Source organism: Quercus suber, unplaced genomic scaffold, assembly GCF_002906115.3.
Source record: "Quercus suber isolate HL8 unplaced genomic scaffold, Cork oak 2.0 scaffold_261, whole genome shotgun sequence".
Taxonomy (NCBI): Eukaryota; Viridiplantae; Streptophyta; class Magnoliopsida; order Fagales; family Fagaceae; genus Quercus; species Quercus suber.
Genome location: NW_027069717.1, coordinates 326,958 through 348,344, shown reverse-complemented (window position 1 = coordinate 348,344; position 21,387 = coordinate 326,958). Strand labels below are relative to the sequence as shown.

Below are 21,387 nucleotides of genomic sequence, written 5' to 3'. Positions count from 1 at the left end.
AGAAATCTAATGTTGTGTTGGCATGTCCCTCCATTATTGGGTTACAAATATCATATCTAAAAAAAAAAAAAAAAAAAAAAAAACATTACTCCTTTAGTATATTCCTTACTTGAATTCCTTAGGATACATTTGATACACTGAATGAGGATTACGATAAAAATTGTAATTTTTATTATTAGGAATAAAATGTGTTGTAATGTAATAACTAAACCTATTCATTAGTTTGGTTGTAAGTTATAATATTAGAATGAAACTTAACATTTATTTTAGGAAATTTCTTACTCATACAATTATATCTCCTTAAAAATTGTTATTTTTAAATTTAAAAGAGATATGTGTTATTTTTTATGATTTTTTATTTTTATAATTGTTAGATGTATATAGAAAATTTGTTTATTTAGAAATTTATTAAGTTTTGAAATTATAGCTCTTACTAAGGAATAACTAATACAACCTTTTAAAGATGAATAGTTATTCCTCATTTGGAAGAATAGCTATTCATAAGGAATGATTATTTCTTGTAATAAAAACAAAACCAAACTAAAGAATAACTAAACCATAGGAATAACTATTACATTACAACGCCTATTACAGTTTATCAAACATGCCCTTAATATAATATGTTCCTCGCTTATACTTCCTTCTTACTATTTTAAGTCACTTCTAATAAAGAAATCGATAGTTAATAGTTCAATGATTTGAAGCATAAATGTCTTTATTAAAAGGACAAAACTTAGGAATAATATTTGTGTTATTTCTTACATTCCATTCTTAAGATTTAATCATGTGACTTTTATTTTATGGGATGGAAGTATATTTTTAATTAAGTACAGTCACATAACTAAATCTTAATAGAGGAACCTAAAGAATAACACTGTACCTAAGTTTTGCGCTTGTTAAAATATCAAAAGATACTAATTGAGCTACGAAGATCTTGACATATTCTTTATTAGTACATAATTCCTCTATTGTATCCCTTTACTTGAATTTCTTAACATAATAAGGTTCTTGCTTGTACTTCCTTCGCATAAGTTACTTGATCATAACACTAACAAGAATTTTTCTTTTCCTTTCTCGTATTCTTTAGTGTATAATTTCTTTATTATGTCCCTTACTTTTTCTTTTTCTTTTTCTTTTTTTGGTTGAGAATCTATCATATCCCTTTCTCAATGCCTTAATATAGCATGATTCTAGCTTGTACTTCTTTATTACTAAACTATTGTCAATAAATGTAAACCGTTTCCTTAGATAATTTACAGATGGTAACGAAGGTTGGAATACCAACAAGGTTGCGCTAGCGGAACAAAATCATATTTATTCAAGTAAGAGCTCTCCTTCTTATATTTTGTTTATCTTTATTCTTTTCATGCATAGAACTTTCAATTGGAGATGAACTGCAAAATACTGTTAGAATTTTTTTTTTTTCAATAGTAAAATTGGTTGTCAGCCTAGCAATTCTTCATGAGTCATTTGTTCCGAACCCCATCAAATGTTTGATACCAAAGATGCCCACTACGCAAGTGGATGCCCATTTTAATTGCCTACTAGTTTGTAAATTGTAATGCCTACGTATTAATGGACACAGAAAAACAATTAATATATACTCAATCATTGTTGTTATTCTTCTTCTTCTTTTTAATTCAATTGTTGGGAGAACAAGTGTACTTGTTCGAACCCTAAGTGTCTCCATTAAAACTATCGATTGAGCTATAAGACTCTTGGCATTATTCTAGTTTTTGTGGAAATGAAAAAATAAAATTAAAAAGTAACATTTTATTGAAAAAAGAAATTCAGATTCTTGGGTCAGATTGACTGTCAAGTGATTGTTGAATATTTTGTATATCCAAACTGGTTGTAATACAAATTTGATCCCAATTTAGAAGTCGAAGAATACTATTTATTCCAACTTTGTAAGTGAAAGTGTAATTATATCTTTAGTTGAAGAAGGTGGGGACTGGGAAGAGTGTTCTAAAAGAACAATTTTTTTCATTAAATCAAATCAAAATAAAATAACATATGGCCAAAGTTGTGTACAATCTTTTAGGTCCAATACATTAGGTTTTTTAATTAAATTCAAATATATTGTTGTATTAATTTTAATTATCCTTGAAAAATACTATAATATTTGTTGTACTTTATTGGTTAATGCAAACATATGTTTAATCAACAACAACAAAAGACAATAATGACATTTTTTGAATTTAATTGGGAAACATTTTTTTTTTTGAAAGAATTTAATTGGGAAACCTAACATAAAGCATTGAAGAAAATTTACCTAAGTTTTGCCTATAAGTAATAAATAAGTTAAATATATGATTAATTCTATGCTCAGATTAGTCTAACTGCAACATAAGTAAGTTCTTAAGTTATACAGTGATTAGTGATTATTAATCTAATTGGAATTTGAGAATTTGATTTGAGCTCTAAGCTTTATTAATTTGGATGATATCACAATAATTTTATTTTAATACAAAATTTTAAGTACTCAATAACTATATCAATTCAGAGTTTGTCCATTAAATATGATAGAGTGAAACCATAATAGGATAAATTGTAATTTACCCTAGCATAATTTTTTTAATTGCATCTGGATTAATTGTTTTCATAGTATAGCTTTTAAATATATATAAAATGTTAAAGAAACAAGCTTAATGATCACAGTTTCTATTCAGCGTCCAATGATAAATTCCTGGCATGGCCTCAATAGTGCCAGAACGCTTTTGCAGTCTCAATAAGATATGGGCCACGAGCAATATAGGTCTGAAGAGAACCATAAAGAAAGTAATTAAATACAAAACCCCTTGCATGCTTGTTTTATATGTTAGTCATTGACAAATCAATCCGCAAATTCATCGAGGCTTTGCATGCATGTAGGTTAACAGAAAGGCTGTTTATCGCAAAAAGATACTGATTTCTATATAGTTTATAAGAAAATTAACTTCTAGGAAAGTCAAGGCTTTTTAAATTTTACTATTTAGTCTTTTTCCTAGCTGCCCACATAATTTGTGAACATGTCACATTAAATCCTAATAGAATTTAAATAGTCTGACCAAGATATAAATCCATAATATGATATTATAAGATTTATTGATTAGCTGATTGCCATATATTTATTAATGTTAAAGTAATCTTTAGGAAACGAGGTCACTCTTGAGATTCAAGAATCAGCTCGCAGCAATGGACGCTGAACTTTTCAATTCTGCAATTTCTGGGAATGAAATTAGCTTTGCTTCAAATCCCGAGCAGTTGACAGCGGGGGGGAACTCTGTTCTTCACGTGGCAGCAAAATCTGGAAATGTGCACATCATGGAGAAGGTCCTTGATTGGCAACCACCACTTTTGTATATGACAAATTCCAAAGGCAACACTGCACTACATATTACAGCAAGCTTAGGGCATTGTGACACGACAAAGCTGCTAATAACTTTTGCAAAAGCAAAAGGCCAGGAAGTTGAACTGAAAATGGAGCTACTAAGGAAGCAAAATCTGGAGCGGAATACAGCACTGCATGAGGCTATAAGATATGATCATTACAACATTGTGGAGTTACTAATTCAGAATGACCCAGGGTTGACTTTGATAACAAATAATGCTGGGGAATCCCCTCTCTTCCTAGCAGTGGATCGAAGATTTTATAAAATTGCTCTTCACATCATAGATACGCCAGGGAATCACCTCCCTTCCTATAAGGGAAGGAAAAGCAAGAATGTCTTGCATGCAGCTGTCATTAATCACGCAAAAAGTGGTAATTATCTTGAACTAAATCTTTTGAAGTATTCTATTCCTTTTTTGTTTTTAAGACGAGTTCTACCAAAATTAGCCACACAAGTTTAGGCTGATTATACTTATTATCTTATACAACATATATGACATACAAGCAGAATTTTCTGTGCTCTACAATCCACTCTATGTTCTAACATTACTCCCAACCACTCAATATACAAATTTTGCATAGCATGAAATCTTCTATTGAATAAAGAAATAGAAATTATTCAACCGATTATCTTAAGTGTAGCACTTTCTATATGTCCTATTGAGAACTATTTGGTATGCCTATGTTAGGTTCTAAATATTTAGTCTTAAATGTTTAGGTTCTAAATACGGGTGTGTTGGTAAACCGAGAACAAAAACTTTTCTAGGATTAAATCTTAGGGTTTTTGAAGTGTTTTAGACTTTGCTCAAGTTTATACAAGTCAAGATTCAAGAACAGACAAGCTACAGAAAGGAGAATTCAAAAACTAAAGAGCTTGATCAATCGAAAGAGAGCTTCAACCGATTGAACTGTGATTCTGTAGATTTTTAAATTGGGATGCAAGCCAGCCCCCTTCTTAAGCCGATTGGCAATGGGTTTGCAAATGGTTTTGAGAGCGAGGGTTCCCCAACTTCACCACTGTGTTCTTTCGAAAACACCCAAAGAACCCACCATGGAATCCCACTGAAATTGGACCCACATGCAAACCCAAACAATACAAACATCAATAACAGAGAAGTGATACAGAACTGGAGGGAATGAAATACAGAAAGCGAGAGAGGAAGAAGAATCGAAGAATGCGTAAGGAAAAAACTACGAGAGAGACCAACAGAATTTTATTTATTTTTAGTTTATATACGCTGACTTGCTTCAACCAGTGACCGGTATCTAATCAAATTAAATTAATGGTCAAGATCATAACAACACTAAGTTAATGGTTCAGATTTATTTGGATACCCTACCCAAAAAATATAAGGTTCCGTAGAATGACCTGAAACATGTAATATAACAAATCTTGATTACACAAAAAACATAGACCTTTTTTTTTTTTTTGTTCAAATATATTTATTGCTTTTTGAACTTTACTCAATACAATACTTCTTATAGTTGTTTTAATATATGCTTTTTAAAGAAAAAAAATTTTAAAAATGAAAAAAAAAATCATAATTAAGATTGATTGTGTCCCAAGAATTTAAGTGGATTAGTGATATTATCAAATGAAAGGAGATGGTAGCAAAAACTAAATACAAAAATAAATTTGTAAATTTGCATCTCAAAAGTAAGAAGAATGTAATTTTTGAATTAAAAGTCACATTCAAGAAATTAAGTTATATAAATATTTATTTAATTAAATTATTCTCACTTTCAATTTATAATTTTTTAAAAAAATTATTATATTTATTGAATCGTGATAAAATTATACCCGAATATATATTTGCCATGCACAATTTCAATTTTCGTGTGCAGAATTATTATTTTGAACAGTAATTGTATATCAATTTGTGTTCGTAGTATAAAAATAAGCTGGATTCTACCGAAAAGCAATTAATATTGTCTAGCGAAATTGACAGCAAGGTTGTATCCTAATCCTATCTATAAAAAGGGAATGTAAAATATAAACAAATTTTACCCTATGAAATCTGGTGTCTTGAAGAATTGAAAAGATTCTAAAAATATTTTCACCTATTCATCATCAAAACATGCTACCTTTAACTAACTGATCATAACAACATGATTTTCCCTCTCTCTTTATAGATTTTGTGCGCAAGATGTTGGAAAAATTTCCAGATGCAAGTTTGAAAGCGGATGACTCTGGCAGGATTCCTCTTCATTATGCTGTACATATTGGCAATGTAGACGTTGTCGAACTATTTTTGCAAAGAAATAATTCCATTGCTTACAAAAAGGACAATGAAGGGATGTGTGCTCTCCACATTTCGGTTAAGAAAGGACATGATGGCTTAATGAGAACACTCATAGAAAAATGTCCAGATACTTGTGAATTGTTGGACAACAAACATAGGACAGTTCTTCATCTTGCCGTGGAAAGTGGAAGGATAAATGCGGTGAAACTTTTCATGGAGACATTGGCTTTTCTTGATCTCATAAGTGAGCAAGATAAAGATGGAAACACGCCTTTGCATCTTGCTGCTTTGCATATAGCTGGCTTCGATGAGTATTATAAAATATTAGAGATTCTTGCACATGACAGGAGAATTGACAAATGGGCTAGGAACGAGGGAGGGATGACCGCAGCTGACATTATTCAATCAAATGACAAGCTTTCTATGAAATTTAAGGTTAGCCTAGTAAAACTATGCATAGTGAATATACATTGATTAAAAAGTATATATATATATATATATATATTGAAAAAATAATATACAATGCATGAGTCGTAGTTAGTTTAATTAGTAAAATTTTTTATCATTAAATAAAAAAGTAATATATAGCGTATTAGTTTTTAAGTTTGTAAATTTGATAACCTATGGATTAATTTGTGATGGAGCTATATAAAATAATGATTTTAATTAGAAATAAACATAAAATGTAAAATATATAAGATAAGGATTTAGTCCAATGTACTGGGCTTGTGAGATGTGAATACATGAAAGATATTTGACACATGTCCAACATTCAAATAGATCCAATCTAGTGCATAAAAGCACAGACTTGAAAAATATATATTCTAATATATACATTAATATTTGGCTTGTTAAATGAAATCTATATAAATATTTATTTATGAATTATATATATTTTTTGTTTATTTATTTTGCTTACAAATAATCGGGAGAGTCTGATTGGAATCAATATTGTCTTCAAGGAGAGAATCAAGCATGTCATTGAACGGCTTGACCTTCTCCATATGGACTGAAATCTTGACTTTAAATATGCTTCGTGCAAGAAAATATCTGAACCTCATAATAATAGTAAGGCGGGGTTGACCGCTTGAGGGATCCCACTTCCAACCATGCATGTCCCAAGACTACGACAAAAAAAAAAAATTTGCAATTTCAGGTATTAGTCAGTGACATTTCCTTCTCAACGCTTGCAGAAAAGAATTATGAGAACGTGTAATTTGGAAAGAGTAGATGACGGCCAGACTCCGAAAGAAGTGCAGACTCTCGAGAACAAAGGCCCGTCTATGGCTACAGATGACCAGGAGAACAGAGTAGATGACGGCCAGACTCCGAAAGAAGTGCAGACTCACGAGAACAAAGGCGCGTCTATGGCTACAGATGAACAGGAGAACATTTCCAAATTCAGTATAACGTCAATAACAATCATTACAACTGTCACCTACGCAGCAGCCTTCCAACTGCCTGGCGGATACGACAGTAATACGGGCATGCCAGTTTTAAGAAATCACCCAGCCTTTTGGTACTTTCTGGTACTTAATTCACTCTCCTTTGTTTTCTCAGCTGCCGTCATGTTCATCCACTACTCTAAGATTTCGAAACAAAGAAAGAAGACCAAACCAACATCTGAATGTTTGCTACGCTTTTTAATTTGTTTTTCCATCTCGTTTATGCTCATTGCCTATTTTGTGAGCTTATTCGAAGTCTTGTACCGATCCAAAGTTCAATCGCGGTCAAGTGCCCCTCCCCCAAAATAATGAAAGCCAAAAGTTGATTTATTCACCATTATGAAAATTTGTATACAAACAATATAATTTGGAAATAAATTAGTGTGTATCTAATTGTTGAATTATTTCTTTCATTTATCCGTGAATTTTAACTTTAGAACCAAAAAGAAAAGGAAAAACCGTTTATTCATGTAATAAAAATCCATAATATATATTAGATCACCCACAGCAGATGTGCCAAATGTCAAATATTTGATACATTTGGCACACCAAACACAAAAAACACCTCTCATAAGATATTGTATATGTGCCAAAATTATACCATTTGTGTCCGTACCATTGCAAATTTGCAACGGTATGGACACAAATGGTAAACCAAAATATTGTTTTTTATTCGGCTTTCTCTCTCCTTTCACTTCTGGTCTTGATTTTTTCACTCTCTTCTCACATCAGACCCAGCTCCTCTCTCAACAAAGAAAGAACAAAATGACACACCCCACATCTTCAAACAATAAGTTCCAAGGCAAGGTGGCCATTATCATCAGAGGCGTAAGCGGCATGGGCAAGGCCACTTCGATCATCGCCATCGCCATCGTCATCGCCGCTCTGATCTCGCCGATCTCTCTCTCTTTTTTGGTGGTTGGTTGTTTTGATTGTTGGTGGTTGGCTGATTTTGGTTGATGGTGGTAGGTTGATGGGTTTGTGAGTGTGAGATTTGGGATGGGTATGAGATTTGGGATGGTCTCAGATCGGGTTGTGGGTTGTGGGAGTGAGATTGGGTTGTGGGTGTGAGATTTGTGGCTGTGGAGTGTGGTCTCGGGCATGGTGGCGCTGGTTCTTCTTCGATTCATCGTACACGACCACGACAACCTTTTCGTAGCTGCCGAGGCTGTACACTCCATAGGAATCTCCGTGCTCATCTACAAGCTCATGAAGGAGAAGACTTGCGCTGGTATATACAAAAAAAGAAAGTTTCTAAATTTGTTTTATTGGGTCTTTTTTTATTTTCTGGGTTTGTTTGGTTGATGAGAAATTGTGGGGGATTTTGGAGAAAGTTTATGATTTTGTGAATTTATTTTACTTGGGTTTTGTGGGAAATGTCTGTTTGATATTGCAGGTTTGTGTTTTGTCATTTATTTTTGGTTTTGATTTATAGGGATATTGGTGGTTGGTGGTTGATCTGTGGGGGTGGCCGGTGGTTGTGGGCTATGGCAGTTGATCTGCGGTGTGGGTTGTTGTTGCTGTTGTTGGTGATAATGGGGGAGGAGATAATATATTATTTTAATGTGTAATAAATATTATTTTAATGTATATAATTGAATGATAAAATATCTGATAAATGAGATGTTGTAAAATGACATAGTAAAATAATAAAGTAAGCCTTTAGTGTGGTAAAATGAAATTTTTTTTGCCACATATAATGTGGATGCTCTTATAATGATTATGTTATCTTCTTATGAGTTATTTATATTAAATATCTCTTAGTATATAGTTACGCAAATTTTAGGTTAAAATACAAATTATAATCATTTTTGCATCCTTAGGTTTCTTTTTATTATTTTAGTTTATGAAGTCCTTCCAAGTACTCTAACAACTGTTCAAAAAAAATATTATCTTATAATGTAAATTTGTTTAGTATGTTCAAAATTTAGTTTACAGAGAACCAGCCTTGCCCAGTAACAACGCCCTTCCCCATAAAGAAAATCCACAATAGCTCGTGAGTATTCCAAAAGTATTGTCTTTGTAGCTTTACTTTTTCAATAATGAGTTTGTTGATAACCTTTCAACGCCTTCTCAATTGGGACAGAGCTACTTGAAGATCGAGGGAAGCCATGGCCCCCCAAGAATATTTTTTTTTATAAAGCAAATTTAATAGTCTATATATTTTATAACGGTTTTGAATTTGATCCCAATAAAATCCATCTTATTCTTGCCCCTAACATAAATCTCAGTGTCTTACCACTGCACCGACTCAGCGTCTTACCACCGCATATCGTTGGTGCGGTGGTCACTCTATAAGTATAAATGCTTGTGAGATGTGGGGGGTAAGGGCTGGGGTCAAAGTTTCTTGGAGGGAGTTTCATACACATATATACTTAAATTAAGCTAAAGTAAAAATTATATCTTGTATTAAAAAAAAAAATCTCAGCGTCTTAAACAATAAAAGTATCCCAATCAACCAAATAAGATATTAGCTCAAATAACAACAAAATAAATACCCTTAAAAAAATTTCTTTAGTAATTCATAATTTCTCTAAACTCTAATTCCTACTCATTTCTTTTTAAGTTTGTTTGCTCTTTCTCTCTCTCTCTTGTTTGAGCTCTCTAAATAAGCTATCTAAATTTTTTTACTTAGAATAATTGAAGTTGTGCTTTTAAAAAGTTACAGAGTAAAGTGGGGGTTGCTTTATTGAAGAACAATTCATAAAGTTGATATTTTTTGTCTTTTAATTTAGAATATCAAAGTGACAGTTTGAATATATACGTTGTTTTAACTTAGACTTAGTGGTCTTAGACTTAGTTAGTGGTATTCTTAGCAATTAGATAATAAAAGAACAAAGTTTAGCTACAAAATCGTTTGTAGTTTTATGCTACAAACTCACTCAATATCGTTTGCTAATAATAATAATATATTTAACATGGAATCAGAGCCAAATTTCGTTCTTGGCATCAAACAAACATCTCTAGATAGCAAAGAAGATTCTCACGTGCATATATACCACCATCTGCAATCATACATGTTTGTCAGCTGGATCTAGACTCCACAGCATCTCGCAGCCACCATGGCTCTGTGCTGTGTCAAAACCCAACATCCAAGCAAGCCGTGACTTAACTTATCAGATTTGCGCAAATCCATGCTTCACCTGATGAAACCAACACCACAGATGTGCTCTAAGACCTCCCACGACTAAAAGCCAGAACTCTGGTCACCCAAAGACCTGCCACGCGCCTCCATGCGTCGCAGTTGTCTCCGAAAAATCTCCACGCGCCGCCTCAGATTCCTGACTTCCAGATCGTCTACTTAGCACACGCGCCGCCCTGACGGCCTCCTCGTCCACCGCTCTACAGAACCTGAGATTACGGCCATAATCTGAGCTTACACACGCCTTCCTAGCTTCTGGCTTCTTCTCGACGCGCCAGTGAAAATAGCACTCTCCAGCCACGTGCGACAATAGTTGCTGATGTCACATGATGATGTCATTACTCCACATCACCAGCCACGCAAGCACGTCCACGTTAGCCCTAGATACGTCATCAGACACGTCGCTAGCCACGTCAGCAGTGTTGCCTTGTCAGCACTACGTCACCTAGTTGACCGTTGACCCGGACCGACCCGACCTGGACCACCCGGATCTGACTGTGAGCACTAACCGTTGACTTTGACTATAACTCGTTGACTTTGACTTTTGCGTTAACTTTTGACCAAAATCAAAATTTCTGAAATGGACTATCTTGCTCAGTTTTTCGTGTTGATTCCGATTTTGGACTACATTTCTTCATTTGAAACTCCAAAATTGGTCAATTGGCATATTCTTCATTGTGGTTTCTTCAAAGGCATTTTTCAAGGCATCTCCAAGTGATCTTCTCATGCTTATCCAACCTCAAGCTTTCATCAAGCTTTCGCCTTGATTTTGAGGGAGGGTGTTAGAGATATATATTAGACATATTAGCCTAATGTAATAATTCCAAGCCCATTCCTGCTTGTACTAGTAGTTTAGGGTTTAGTTGCCTATATATACTCATGTTATGGTTTATTGTAACACAAGTTATTGTACTACACTCTTATACAATAAAGATGTAGCCCTTAAGGGATTCCTCCGTGGATGTAGGTCCTCAAGGCTGAACCACGTAATCCTCGTGTTCTCAGTGTTCCTATTCTATGCTTCTCCTTCCGCATTCACTCTAGCATACACAAAATGGTATAACACATTGCTGCTGCTAATAATAATCTATTTTAACATTCTTTTTATATCCTCCATGTTTATAAAATTTCAAGAAAATTAAAGATCAATAACTATGTCGTAAATAAAATTTTAAATTGCAAGTTTTTGTAATTTATATTTATGCATAAAATATAAGTTTATATATTATATAGTAAATAATATTCGATTGACACAAAATTTGACATGTGTATTAAAAATGTAAAAAACATGCAATTCAACAGTTAAATTTTTAAAAGATGTAGTAATATTTATTTTATTAAGTGAGTTTGTAGCTTAAGGCTAAAATCAATTTTGTAGCTAAACTTTGTCCATAATAAAATTAAAAAGCAACACCCCACTAGTCATAACACACTATACATTGTTCAGTGGTTGCTGCACATAGCACACTCCACTTTCTCATCAACAATAGTGGTTATAAAAACCATATACCGTCGACCTTCACCCTCATACTCACTTTACGAAAAAGATGAGTTATAACAGAGGTTTTTTTTTTTTGTAATGCTTACAAAAAAGCTATTAAAGAGGGTTTATTATAGCGGATTTTCAAATGCTACTATAAGTCTCTTTGTAATAATGGTTTTTTGGTAACCGCTAAAATATACTCTTTTTTTTTTGGGGGGTAGCGGTTTCCCAATCACCACTATAAAAATCATTGCTATAAAACAATACTGCTGGCATAAAAGATTTGTTTTGTAGTGATTATTTTAAATTGTTTCTATAGGTTTTTTCTAAATATAAAACCACAAAGTTTAGTCCTTCTTGTCTTTCTATATTCCAATGTAGAAAACTAACCCCTTAATGAGCAAAATACCCTAGAACTAAAAAATGACCAAAATATCCATAGAATTTTCATAAATAGAGAAATATTTTTTAAAATTTCAAAATTAACAATATACTTCTAGACCTCCAAAATTACAAAGTACCACAGGAATGATTAAAATGAGCAAAAAAAAAAAAATCATTACAATCGCTAAACGATAAAAATAACCTGCAAACCATAATATTACTACTATTATCTATTGGTTTAAACTGTGAAGATGTTTAACCTCAGTAGTCTCAGTGTGATGTCAAACACCTATTAAAAAAGGGCTGCACTTTCACGTTTGTCATTGTACAATAAATGCTTACATCTAGAATATGTTCCATACCTTCTAAGGTGTTAACAATTTAGTACTTGTGGAATTAAGGGGGGGAAAAAAAACTGCCGGTAAGAAAGTAAGAAGCTATCTAGAGGGGGAAAGGCTTAAAGGAGGAAAAGAAAGAAGTAGAGAGCAAGGGAAGAGAGACAGACAAAGAATGAGAGTGTTAGGTTATAAATTGGATCCAGTTAATTAATTCAGTTACCTAAGTTGATTAATTAAGTTAGATTATATGCAATATTATGGAGGCACCAATAACTAATCACAATTCTAATATAGAGTGCATCAAAAATTAAATTTGACATAGTAATTTGTTGACTAATGAGAAAAACCTTCATAAGACAAAACCTCTGTTGATGCCCACTTTTAACAAAGGGCCCAATAGTAGAAGAAGCCCAACAATATGAAGAAAGTGAGGAGAGAAAATAGTAAAGCAAACCTAGCAAGACAGAATGGTAGGAATAATGGCTAGTAGGTCCACAAGAACAATAAGAGGTAAAGAGAAAGTAAATGAGCTAAGGAAACCCAAGGAGTGAAGTAGTAAACCCATGGGGACAATAAGAGGTAAAGGGGGAAGTAAATGAATTAGTAAATCCATTGGATTGGCTTAAAAACCAATAAGTCTGAAAAGTAATAAAAGGTAAAGATGTGGTAATTGGGCCAAGGAAGCCCAAAGGATTTAGTAAAAAGCCTATGGGAGTAAAAGAGGTAAAGAAAAAAGTAAATGGGCCAAGGAATGAAATGGGCTGGCATAGTAGGAATGTTGGACAATAAAGCCCAAAAAAAGGTAAAGATGTGAAAAGTAGACTGGCATGGTAGGAGCATCAGCCCGTAAGCCTACGAGTAACAAGAAATAAAAAAGAGGTAATGATATAATAGGAACAATGAAGTCGCGTGGCAAGATCTCCAGCCAAGAGGCCCACAGACACAAGAAAGAAGAGAACATGGGCTAGGCAAGAAAGAGAGGGCCTTCACCCAAGTAATGCCCAGTCCAAAGAAGAGATAAAAGGCATTGAACGTGAGCCCAAAAGCTTATATGTCTTTCACGCTGCAAGAGTTGAACACCCACTAGAACGTACAGTAGAATCAGACAAACACGGAGGCAACAGCAAAGGCGTGAAGGCTAGAAAAGTAATGGATTCAGACGGAAGTGGAGCATACACACAGGATCCAGGCACCACCTACTTGTACTTAGTCAATACATGGGAAGTGAGCTATGGGTCAAGGGTATTAGAGGGTGTGGTCTGGTTGTGGAGAGAAAGAGGGAGTCTATTTTGGGGTTCTCACTCAAACTTCTTTGGAGAGAAATGTCCTGCTAGGATGACATTTCACCCAAAAGAAGTATAAATTGGAACCACTGGATACATGCCATAGAGGTAGGTAAGGGAGAGGTTTAACCCTTATCCAGATGAGAGTAGTGAAAACAGAGAGAGGTAAGAGACAAGACAAGCCATTTTTTTCTGGGAATAAGGCGTGGTGCAATCAACACAGTGCGATGGTAGTGGCTGGGTAGCCAGTAGGCCAGTGAACAGCCTTGGAAGGACGCCCATAATGAGCCAAAAGAAGTTGAAGGGTAAAAATGGTAAATCTTATCATGGCAAATAGTATAAAAGGTAGTAGTTGTGAATAGTGAAGGAGGATCAACTATCACGAAAGGAGGTAGAGATAGAACAAGGAAGAAAAGGAGAGAAAAGAAAAGAAAATACAAAAAACCAAAGAAAAGCATGAGTGGTAGGAATAGGGGCATGCATCCGTAGGCTACCCATTTTCTCTTTCTCTTGACAGACCCACTCTTTAAGAAGTTAAGAGTTAAGGTTTAAACTATCTAGGTCCTTTTTCCAAAGTGTGTAATCTCTACAGCGGAAGCCTTCTCTGTAGTTACTTTCATTGGAGATCGACTCCTTTTTTGGACTTGTGTTTGCTAAGAAGTTAAGCCCATTTCTTTGGCAAGCGAGTTTTACTTTTACGATTGATGAACAATTAGCTTGTTAACTTATTACTGAATTGCTTGTTGTAACTTTGTTATTTGTGGTTGTATTATTTAGCCATAACCTCGTTAGATTCCTTTGTCCTTTTGTTTAGACGCTAGTATTATCTGTCAAATGTTATAGTTATTTTGCCATATTGTATTCTTGTTATAATGTTTGTAATAGCTATTTTTGCTGCAAACACGTCGTATACCCAATACCTCTGCCAAGACGCGTCCATATTGGGAGGGTTCAACTTGTGCACAAACTGGCTTAAAGTGAGTTCCATTTTGGCCAGCTCCAGCTCTCTTACCCCAGAATCATGGGTCGTGGTACAACATAATCTTATGGTTGCATGTATTAACTCCGGCAAGAACTTGGCAAACGCTTGAACCTTCTCTATGGTAGATGAGCAAGCTCTCATCACCCAAGTTCTATCTAAGCCTTCTTGTGCATCAATTTTGGTTTCTTCATGTTCATTGGAGAGCGATTAATATTTCACTAGTAAAAAAGAGTGAGTTGATTCAAGTTGAGGAAACCAAAAATTTGGGGGTCATTCTACGGTACCCATATATTTTTTTGGTGGGTACGGTACCTGCTAAAATCAGAACCATAGGTTTTACTTGCTCTAATCCTAACCGTTTTTTTTATTTTAATCAAAAACCTTCTACCGTTCAAGCGGGTTTAGTATAAAAGCCAAAAAAAAAAAAAAAAAAACACAATCACATACTTTTTCATCTGAGCCGTCGACTTTCTCGCGTTCTCCTCTCTTAAACCACTTCTCTTCTCACTTGGGTGATCTCCATCTCTGTCTCGTGGCTTTACTCACCGGTGAAGGTTTCTCAAAAAGATCAAAATCACCTTGATATAGTGGAAATGGAAGGTTAGGATCAAAACCCTAATTCCATAAAATATGCGAAATCTCTTAATTGCCATGTTTGTTTTGTTTCCCCAAATTCTTTGTTTGTTTTTTCGAAAGCAACACAGAAATCGAAGATGGTAGACATTAAGAGTTCATGTATTATCTACACTTTATAGGTTTGAACTGATTTGTTCTCTTCTTGTTTGTTTTTTCAGATGGCTAGTCATGTTTATTATATTTGGATTTTTTAGGACTGGAGTCAAATATGTTGATCATGTAGCAATTAAACTTTGCACGCTCAATTTTGTGCTGGGCAATAACATTAATTACCTCTCCATTACAGAGGAAATATAATCATGGCTAATAGGATGGTTTTCTAATGGTCTATTAGGAGTACATATTTGTTAGTATTGTTATCTTTTCAGTGTAATGCTTCTCCCCCCACCCCCCCTCTTCACATCGCCTTAAATCTAGTTACCATTATTGAAGCTGATTTGGCTGTATATTGTATTTTAAAGCCTCAGTTTGTTTTTTTCTAAGTACAACTATAATTTTAGTCCTTATTTTTTAGAAGAGTAAATTTCATCTTAAATTGGGTTTGACTTCTAAATGGGAATATATATATATATATAAATATTGCAAGGCCAGGGCTGTTCCCTTCAAGGGAATATATATAGTTCAGTTGGAGAAGTCATGCTTCAATGTAAAATTATGCTTTAGGCTATATTTGGTGCGACGTGCTTTTATGTTCGTCAATGAAATGAATTTCTTTGGGTAATGATTGTTTATTAAGAACCTAGTTTAATCTTTTGGATCTTATTTGATACAAATAGGTTTTTTTGGCTTGAACTTGTTGACCATATATGCTATTGAATTCTTGATAATTAGGCAGGTGGCAGAACAATTGATGATTATGAATGAAGAATACTTGCATAGAAATCAATAGGTCTCAGCTGCAAGTTAAAAGATTTTTTTCTCAAAGCAGAATTTCATTCTTTAAGGTTTCTTTTTGTTGAAAATTAAAAATTTTTGATGCCATGTTAGAAGATTCAAGTTACAATGTAAAATAAGAGGTTGAGACTGATTATGTCTTGAAAGTATTGAATTTCTTATGGAAACAAGGTCAATTGGGTTACACACATATTTGGCTGGTAAGTCCAAGTTTTTGATCTCTTAACGATTAATTACATTTGTTTCTTGATTAATTGTCCTAGTTTAGTTGATGTGTTTTTCATCATCCTCTCATTCTATTTTTTTTTTCCTCTTTTTGTTGTATACAATTTTCATTAGACAACACTAGTATTTATAGAGGTAGAGAGTTAACATGCACTAAAGTTTCATATTGTTCGACCAATTTTTGGGTTCATTTTGATGATAGTAGGTTCTAAAATAAATTTGCTATAGGCCACCTTTAGTGCATAATTTGGTATAACCTATGTCACCATGAAACCTGCTTATTGGAAGACCAAAGTTAAGTTTTACTTTGTGTTTTTGTTCTTGCAAAGAAACTAGTTATACTATTTTTTTTTTTTTTTAAAGAAGAAAAAAGAAAAGGGAGCTAGTTATATTTGTCCTCTGTTATACTATTTTTTTTTTTTTTTAAAGAAGAAAAAAGAAAAGGGAGCTAGTTATATTTGTCCTCTATGGTAGGAGAGGTAAGTTTGATTTTTTATTCTACTATGTTGTTTATTGTTTGTGTGTGAGCTGCTGTAATATCCCGACAAACTATATTGTTAATTAATGAGGATTATGTACTTATTCAATCTTTGGAAATCTGATTTACTTATTTTTATACACAATTCCTTGAAGTTAATGAGGATTTACTTATTTTTATACATAATTCCTTGAATTTATAAGATTCAGCTTTGAAGAGTGTGAATATTAATTTTCATGTGCTGATTGAAGCTAAGTCCTTGTTTTAAGTTTAAAGTTTAACCCTAAATGATTACATGAAATTGTAATTGCAATGACTAAGTTCTATGCTGTCTTATGGCTGCCCAGGGATATTTTGGTTACTTAATTAAGAATGTTAATGCAAGTAAGAAAATCAAAGAATGGCTTGTTACTACTCTGCCATTTGGTTATTTAGAAAATGTCATTTTCGAAAAAATAATTTACTTTGCATTTGGTAGACAAGATGTAAAAACCTAATGAATTATTAAACCCTTGCAATCGAATTGAATGTGTTTCCTTCGTTATATGATTGAATATGAACATGAATATAATGATTTTTCTTTGGTTATGTGAATCATGTTTTTTGATATATGTATCTTGTGTTTGGGGAACCTCTTTGAGGTAGGATTAGGATTTCCTTGATTTTGAGAGCTAGGTTTTTCAAGATGTATGTATAAGTTTATGCTAAGGTAGAATTAATAATAATAAGCTTTGATATTTGGTATAGGTATTACCAGTGCCCAAGTCTGAGCTCCTTCAACCTTAGGCTCTTGATTCCTCTGCTTTCAGGTAAGGGATAAGTGATATGAGCATTTGGTAAGTCATGAGGTTATTTAAAAAAGATTATTATGCACTAAAAGGTTTTGAATAGAGATATTGCATACAATCATGTTTTAGACAAAGATATGTTTGTGATGCTTACGAAATCTAAAGTATATAAAATAATATGCATGAAATTAAAAGATGTTCTCCTATCTAAATATCCATAAAATGAAATGCTTTGGTTTACATACATTCTTATTAAATTGTCATGTAACTTACCCTTATTGAGCTATTCAGCCTACCTTTTCCACTCGTTCAGTCAACAGGTTTTATTCTGGAGCAGAGGGAGTCTTAGTCGAGTTTTGGGAGAAACTGGTTTTAGCTTTAAAAGTGTAGCCCCTGTTTTGGAAGTTTGATGCTTAGCTTTGTAGTATTGTATATTTTTAGGATCTAATGAAAGTTGTGTACTTTAATATATTAAAAGATGTATTATGTGAAATTTCGAAATTGAATAACTGGTGGATTAAGTTATCCCTTGGAGTACAATGTAAATGCTCTGAATATCAAGTGAAAAATTATATATTAAAGTAAAGAAACAACAAAGAAAAGAAAGAGGAAAGCTTTTATTTAAAATTTTAGTTGGTTCTTGTTAATATCAGGTTTAAGCTTAATATTAACATGCTGGTCATGGTCACAAATCCATGTATTGGGTTTGGGTCATGACAACTGCTCTTACTTCATGCACCTTTTTTCAAGTTCAGTATCAGTCAAATCAACTTCTAGACAGAAACAAAGAATACGCTATTGCTGAACATCAAAATTTGTTGAGTTCTTCCAATTTTCTGTTTGTAGCAAGCCTTTTCCTTCTCCTTCTAAAGAGACAGCCAAATCATCCAAATTCCAACAATAGTGTTTAGCAATTTAGACTTCAAAAATAAGCTTCTAGGGTTTAATGATTGCCTTGGTTGTTTTAATGAGTTAGCATGCTCTTTGCAAGGATAACTCTATCTGGGTTTAAAAAGAAGGCTTGGCTAGTGCTTGAGGAAATTTCTGATAGAATTTCAAATTGGTATTTCTCAATTCAATTAGTTATATGATAAATCCATATTTTGCAAGCCCAAGTTGTTACTAATAGCAAATTATTAGCTGGTTATGATGAAAGATTTTTAGTTATCATTTTGTCAATTGGATTATCAATGGCTTTTTCATTGCCTCATGTATTTATTAAAAATGTTACTAAAATTAAAATGTAGAAGGTTTAAGAAAAAAAAAATTGGAAAAAATATTTTATGATCTTAATTCCAAATCCAAATTTAGGTATTCCAACAATGGAATTTCAAATAATGAATTTCGAATCCTTCGTTGTATAAAAATACTCAAACAAGGAATTTTAAAATCAATGGATTTCAAATCAAGGCATTTAAATCCATTGATTTAAAATCCAAATCCAAATGTTGCCATCTAAACACAACCCTAGGTTTTTTTGTAGGAATTTCAAAATAAAAATTTTAAAAATTTAAAATCATAAGGTTTAGGTCAACACTAGGGCACTAAGTTGTGGTACTAACTACTAAATATTTTAGTTAAAACAACCTCCCACACACATGCATAAATGCCTTATCATATTTTTTTTTAGATATGATAGTTTTTTTTAGATAACTTATCATATTTTAAATTTCAATAAGTATACAACAAAATACAACAACTTAATGACAAAAGAAAATTTGTAAGTTCCATCGAGACTTTTTTTGGGGGGGGTGTGACAAAATTATAGTTAGATGTGATGTTGGTATTGCCTAATTGATAATAAAACCATCAAATGTGAGGGGAAACAAAACCACCAAATGTGACAAAAGAATAGTCAAATATGATGTTAGAATTACACAATGTGAGGATGAAATCGACAAATGAGAGAAAAAAAATAAAGGAACCACTGAATGTGACAAAAATACAGTTACATGTGATGTTGGTACCACACAATGTAAGGATTGAATTGTCAAAAGTGAGAAAAAAAGAACCACAACATGTGACAAAAGTACTGTTAAATGTGATGTTGGAACTGCATAATGTGATAATGAAATCATCAAATGTGAGAAAAAAAAAAAAAGGAAACCATCAAATGTAACAAAAGAACTGTCATATGTGATATTAGAACTGCATAATGTGAGGATGAAACCGTCAAATGTGAAAAAAAAAAATTAAGGGAACTACCAAATGTGATGAAAGTACTGTCAAATGTGATGTTGGAACTGCACAATATGAGGATAGAACTGTCAAATGTGAAAAAAAAAAGAAAACCACCAAATGTAATAAAAGAACTGTCACATGTGATGTTGAAACTGCACAGTGTGAAAATGAAATTGGGCCAAAATGGGTAACTAGACATTACATTCCAACTATATAGTTAGTAGGCAATGTTTACAAATTATATTTTTTACTAGCATCTTGAGTTTATGAGACTTGATTTTGGCCTATAAATCGAGTCTTTGAGACTCGATTTTCATGGTCTGATCACGTCTGATGTGACATCTCTTTCTACGTGGCGACCACTTGGAAATCGAGTCTCTAAAACTCTATTTATAAACCAAAAAAATTAAAAAAATTTTAAGTCTCAGAGAGAGAGAGAGAGAAAGAATCCAGAGAAAGCAGCTCTCAAGCTCAAATACCCATCTTCAACCCAAACCCCAAATCTCAAAAACCCAGTCAAGGTCTACCGTGGACGAAGGAGAGGCCTAGGGCTCGCACAGCCCCTGGGGCGCGCTCGCGCGGCCTGGGCATCTAGTGGTTGTGGTGGTGATTTTGTTTCTTGGATTGAAGTATGAGAAAGAGAGAACAACCTTTTTGGGTTTCTTTGCTTCTTGGGTTTTTTTTTTTTTTTTTTTTGCTTTGATTTCTTTGTTTCTTTGTTGGTTCTGATTTCTTTGTTTCTTTGTTGGTGTTGTTTTGTTGGAGTTCTTTTTTATCTCCTTGTAAATCGAGTCTTAGAGACTTGATTTCTAGGTGGACACCATGTGAAAAATGTGCTAACTCAGACTCGATCATAACATGAAAATCAACCCTCAAAGACTTGATTTATAAACCCTAAATCGAGTCTCTTAAACTCGAGATACTAGTAAAAAATATAGTTTGTAAACATTGTCTACTAACTATGTAGTTGGAATGTAATGTCTAGTTACCCATTTTGGCCAATGAAATTGTCAAATGTGAAGATTTGGTACAGGTATAGCAGGTTGCCTAACAGAATAGTGAATATCGTAACAAAAAAAAAAAAAAAAAAGGGTACGGTAGAATTACCCTTTGTGTTTTATTATTTATTGGTGGCGATTTTGCAGGTATATCCGTATCCGTATATGTAATATGTCCCATCCCATTTCCATGGTTTGGTTGGGACAGTTGTTTAAGACAAACTAAACTAGTAGAGAACAGTTTCTCAAAAAAAAAAAAAAANATGTCTAGTTACGGGGAAGCAAGTAGAGTGATTATATAATTTTTTTTTTGGTCATTTTGGTCTTGCAAATAAAGGTTTTAGGGGTATTTTGGTCATTTGCTAGATTTCAAGGGTCTTTCAGTCATTTTGTAGGTTTCTAAAGGTAATTTGGTCATTTTTTAGGTTTTAGGGGTATTTTGGTAGTTTTTTAGGTTTCGGGGGCATTACAGTCATATTTTAGGTTCTAAGGGTTTTTCAGTCATTTTTCAGGT

The 21,387-nt window shown here is 33.3% G+C and overlaps 1 protein-coding gene across 1 annotated transcript; it reads left to right on the top strand.

The window, feature by feature from the left end:
- The first annotated feature begins 3,177 nt into the window (after window positions 1-3,177).
- On the top strand, window positions 3,178-7,462 carry LOC112032154 (uncharacterized). The gene is made up of 3 exons (XM_024064915.2): window positions 3,178-3,745; window positions 5,507-6,051; window positions 6,810-7,462. Exons 1-3 carry the CDS (start codon window positions 3,178-3,180, stop codon window positions 7,368-7,370), a joined length of 1,674 nt encoding a protein of 557 aa, XP_023920683.2. The 3' UTR covers window positions 7,371-7,462.
- Window positions 7,463-21,387: the final 13,925 nt, after the last annotated feature.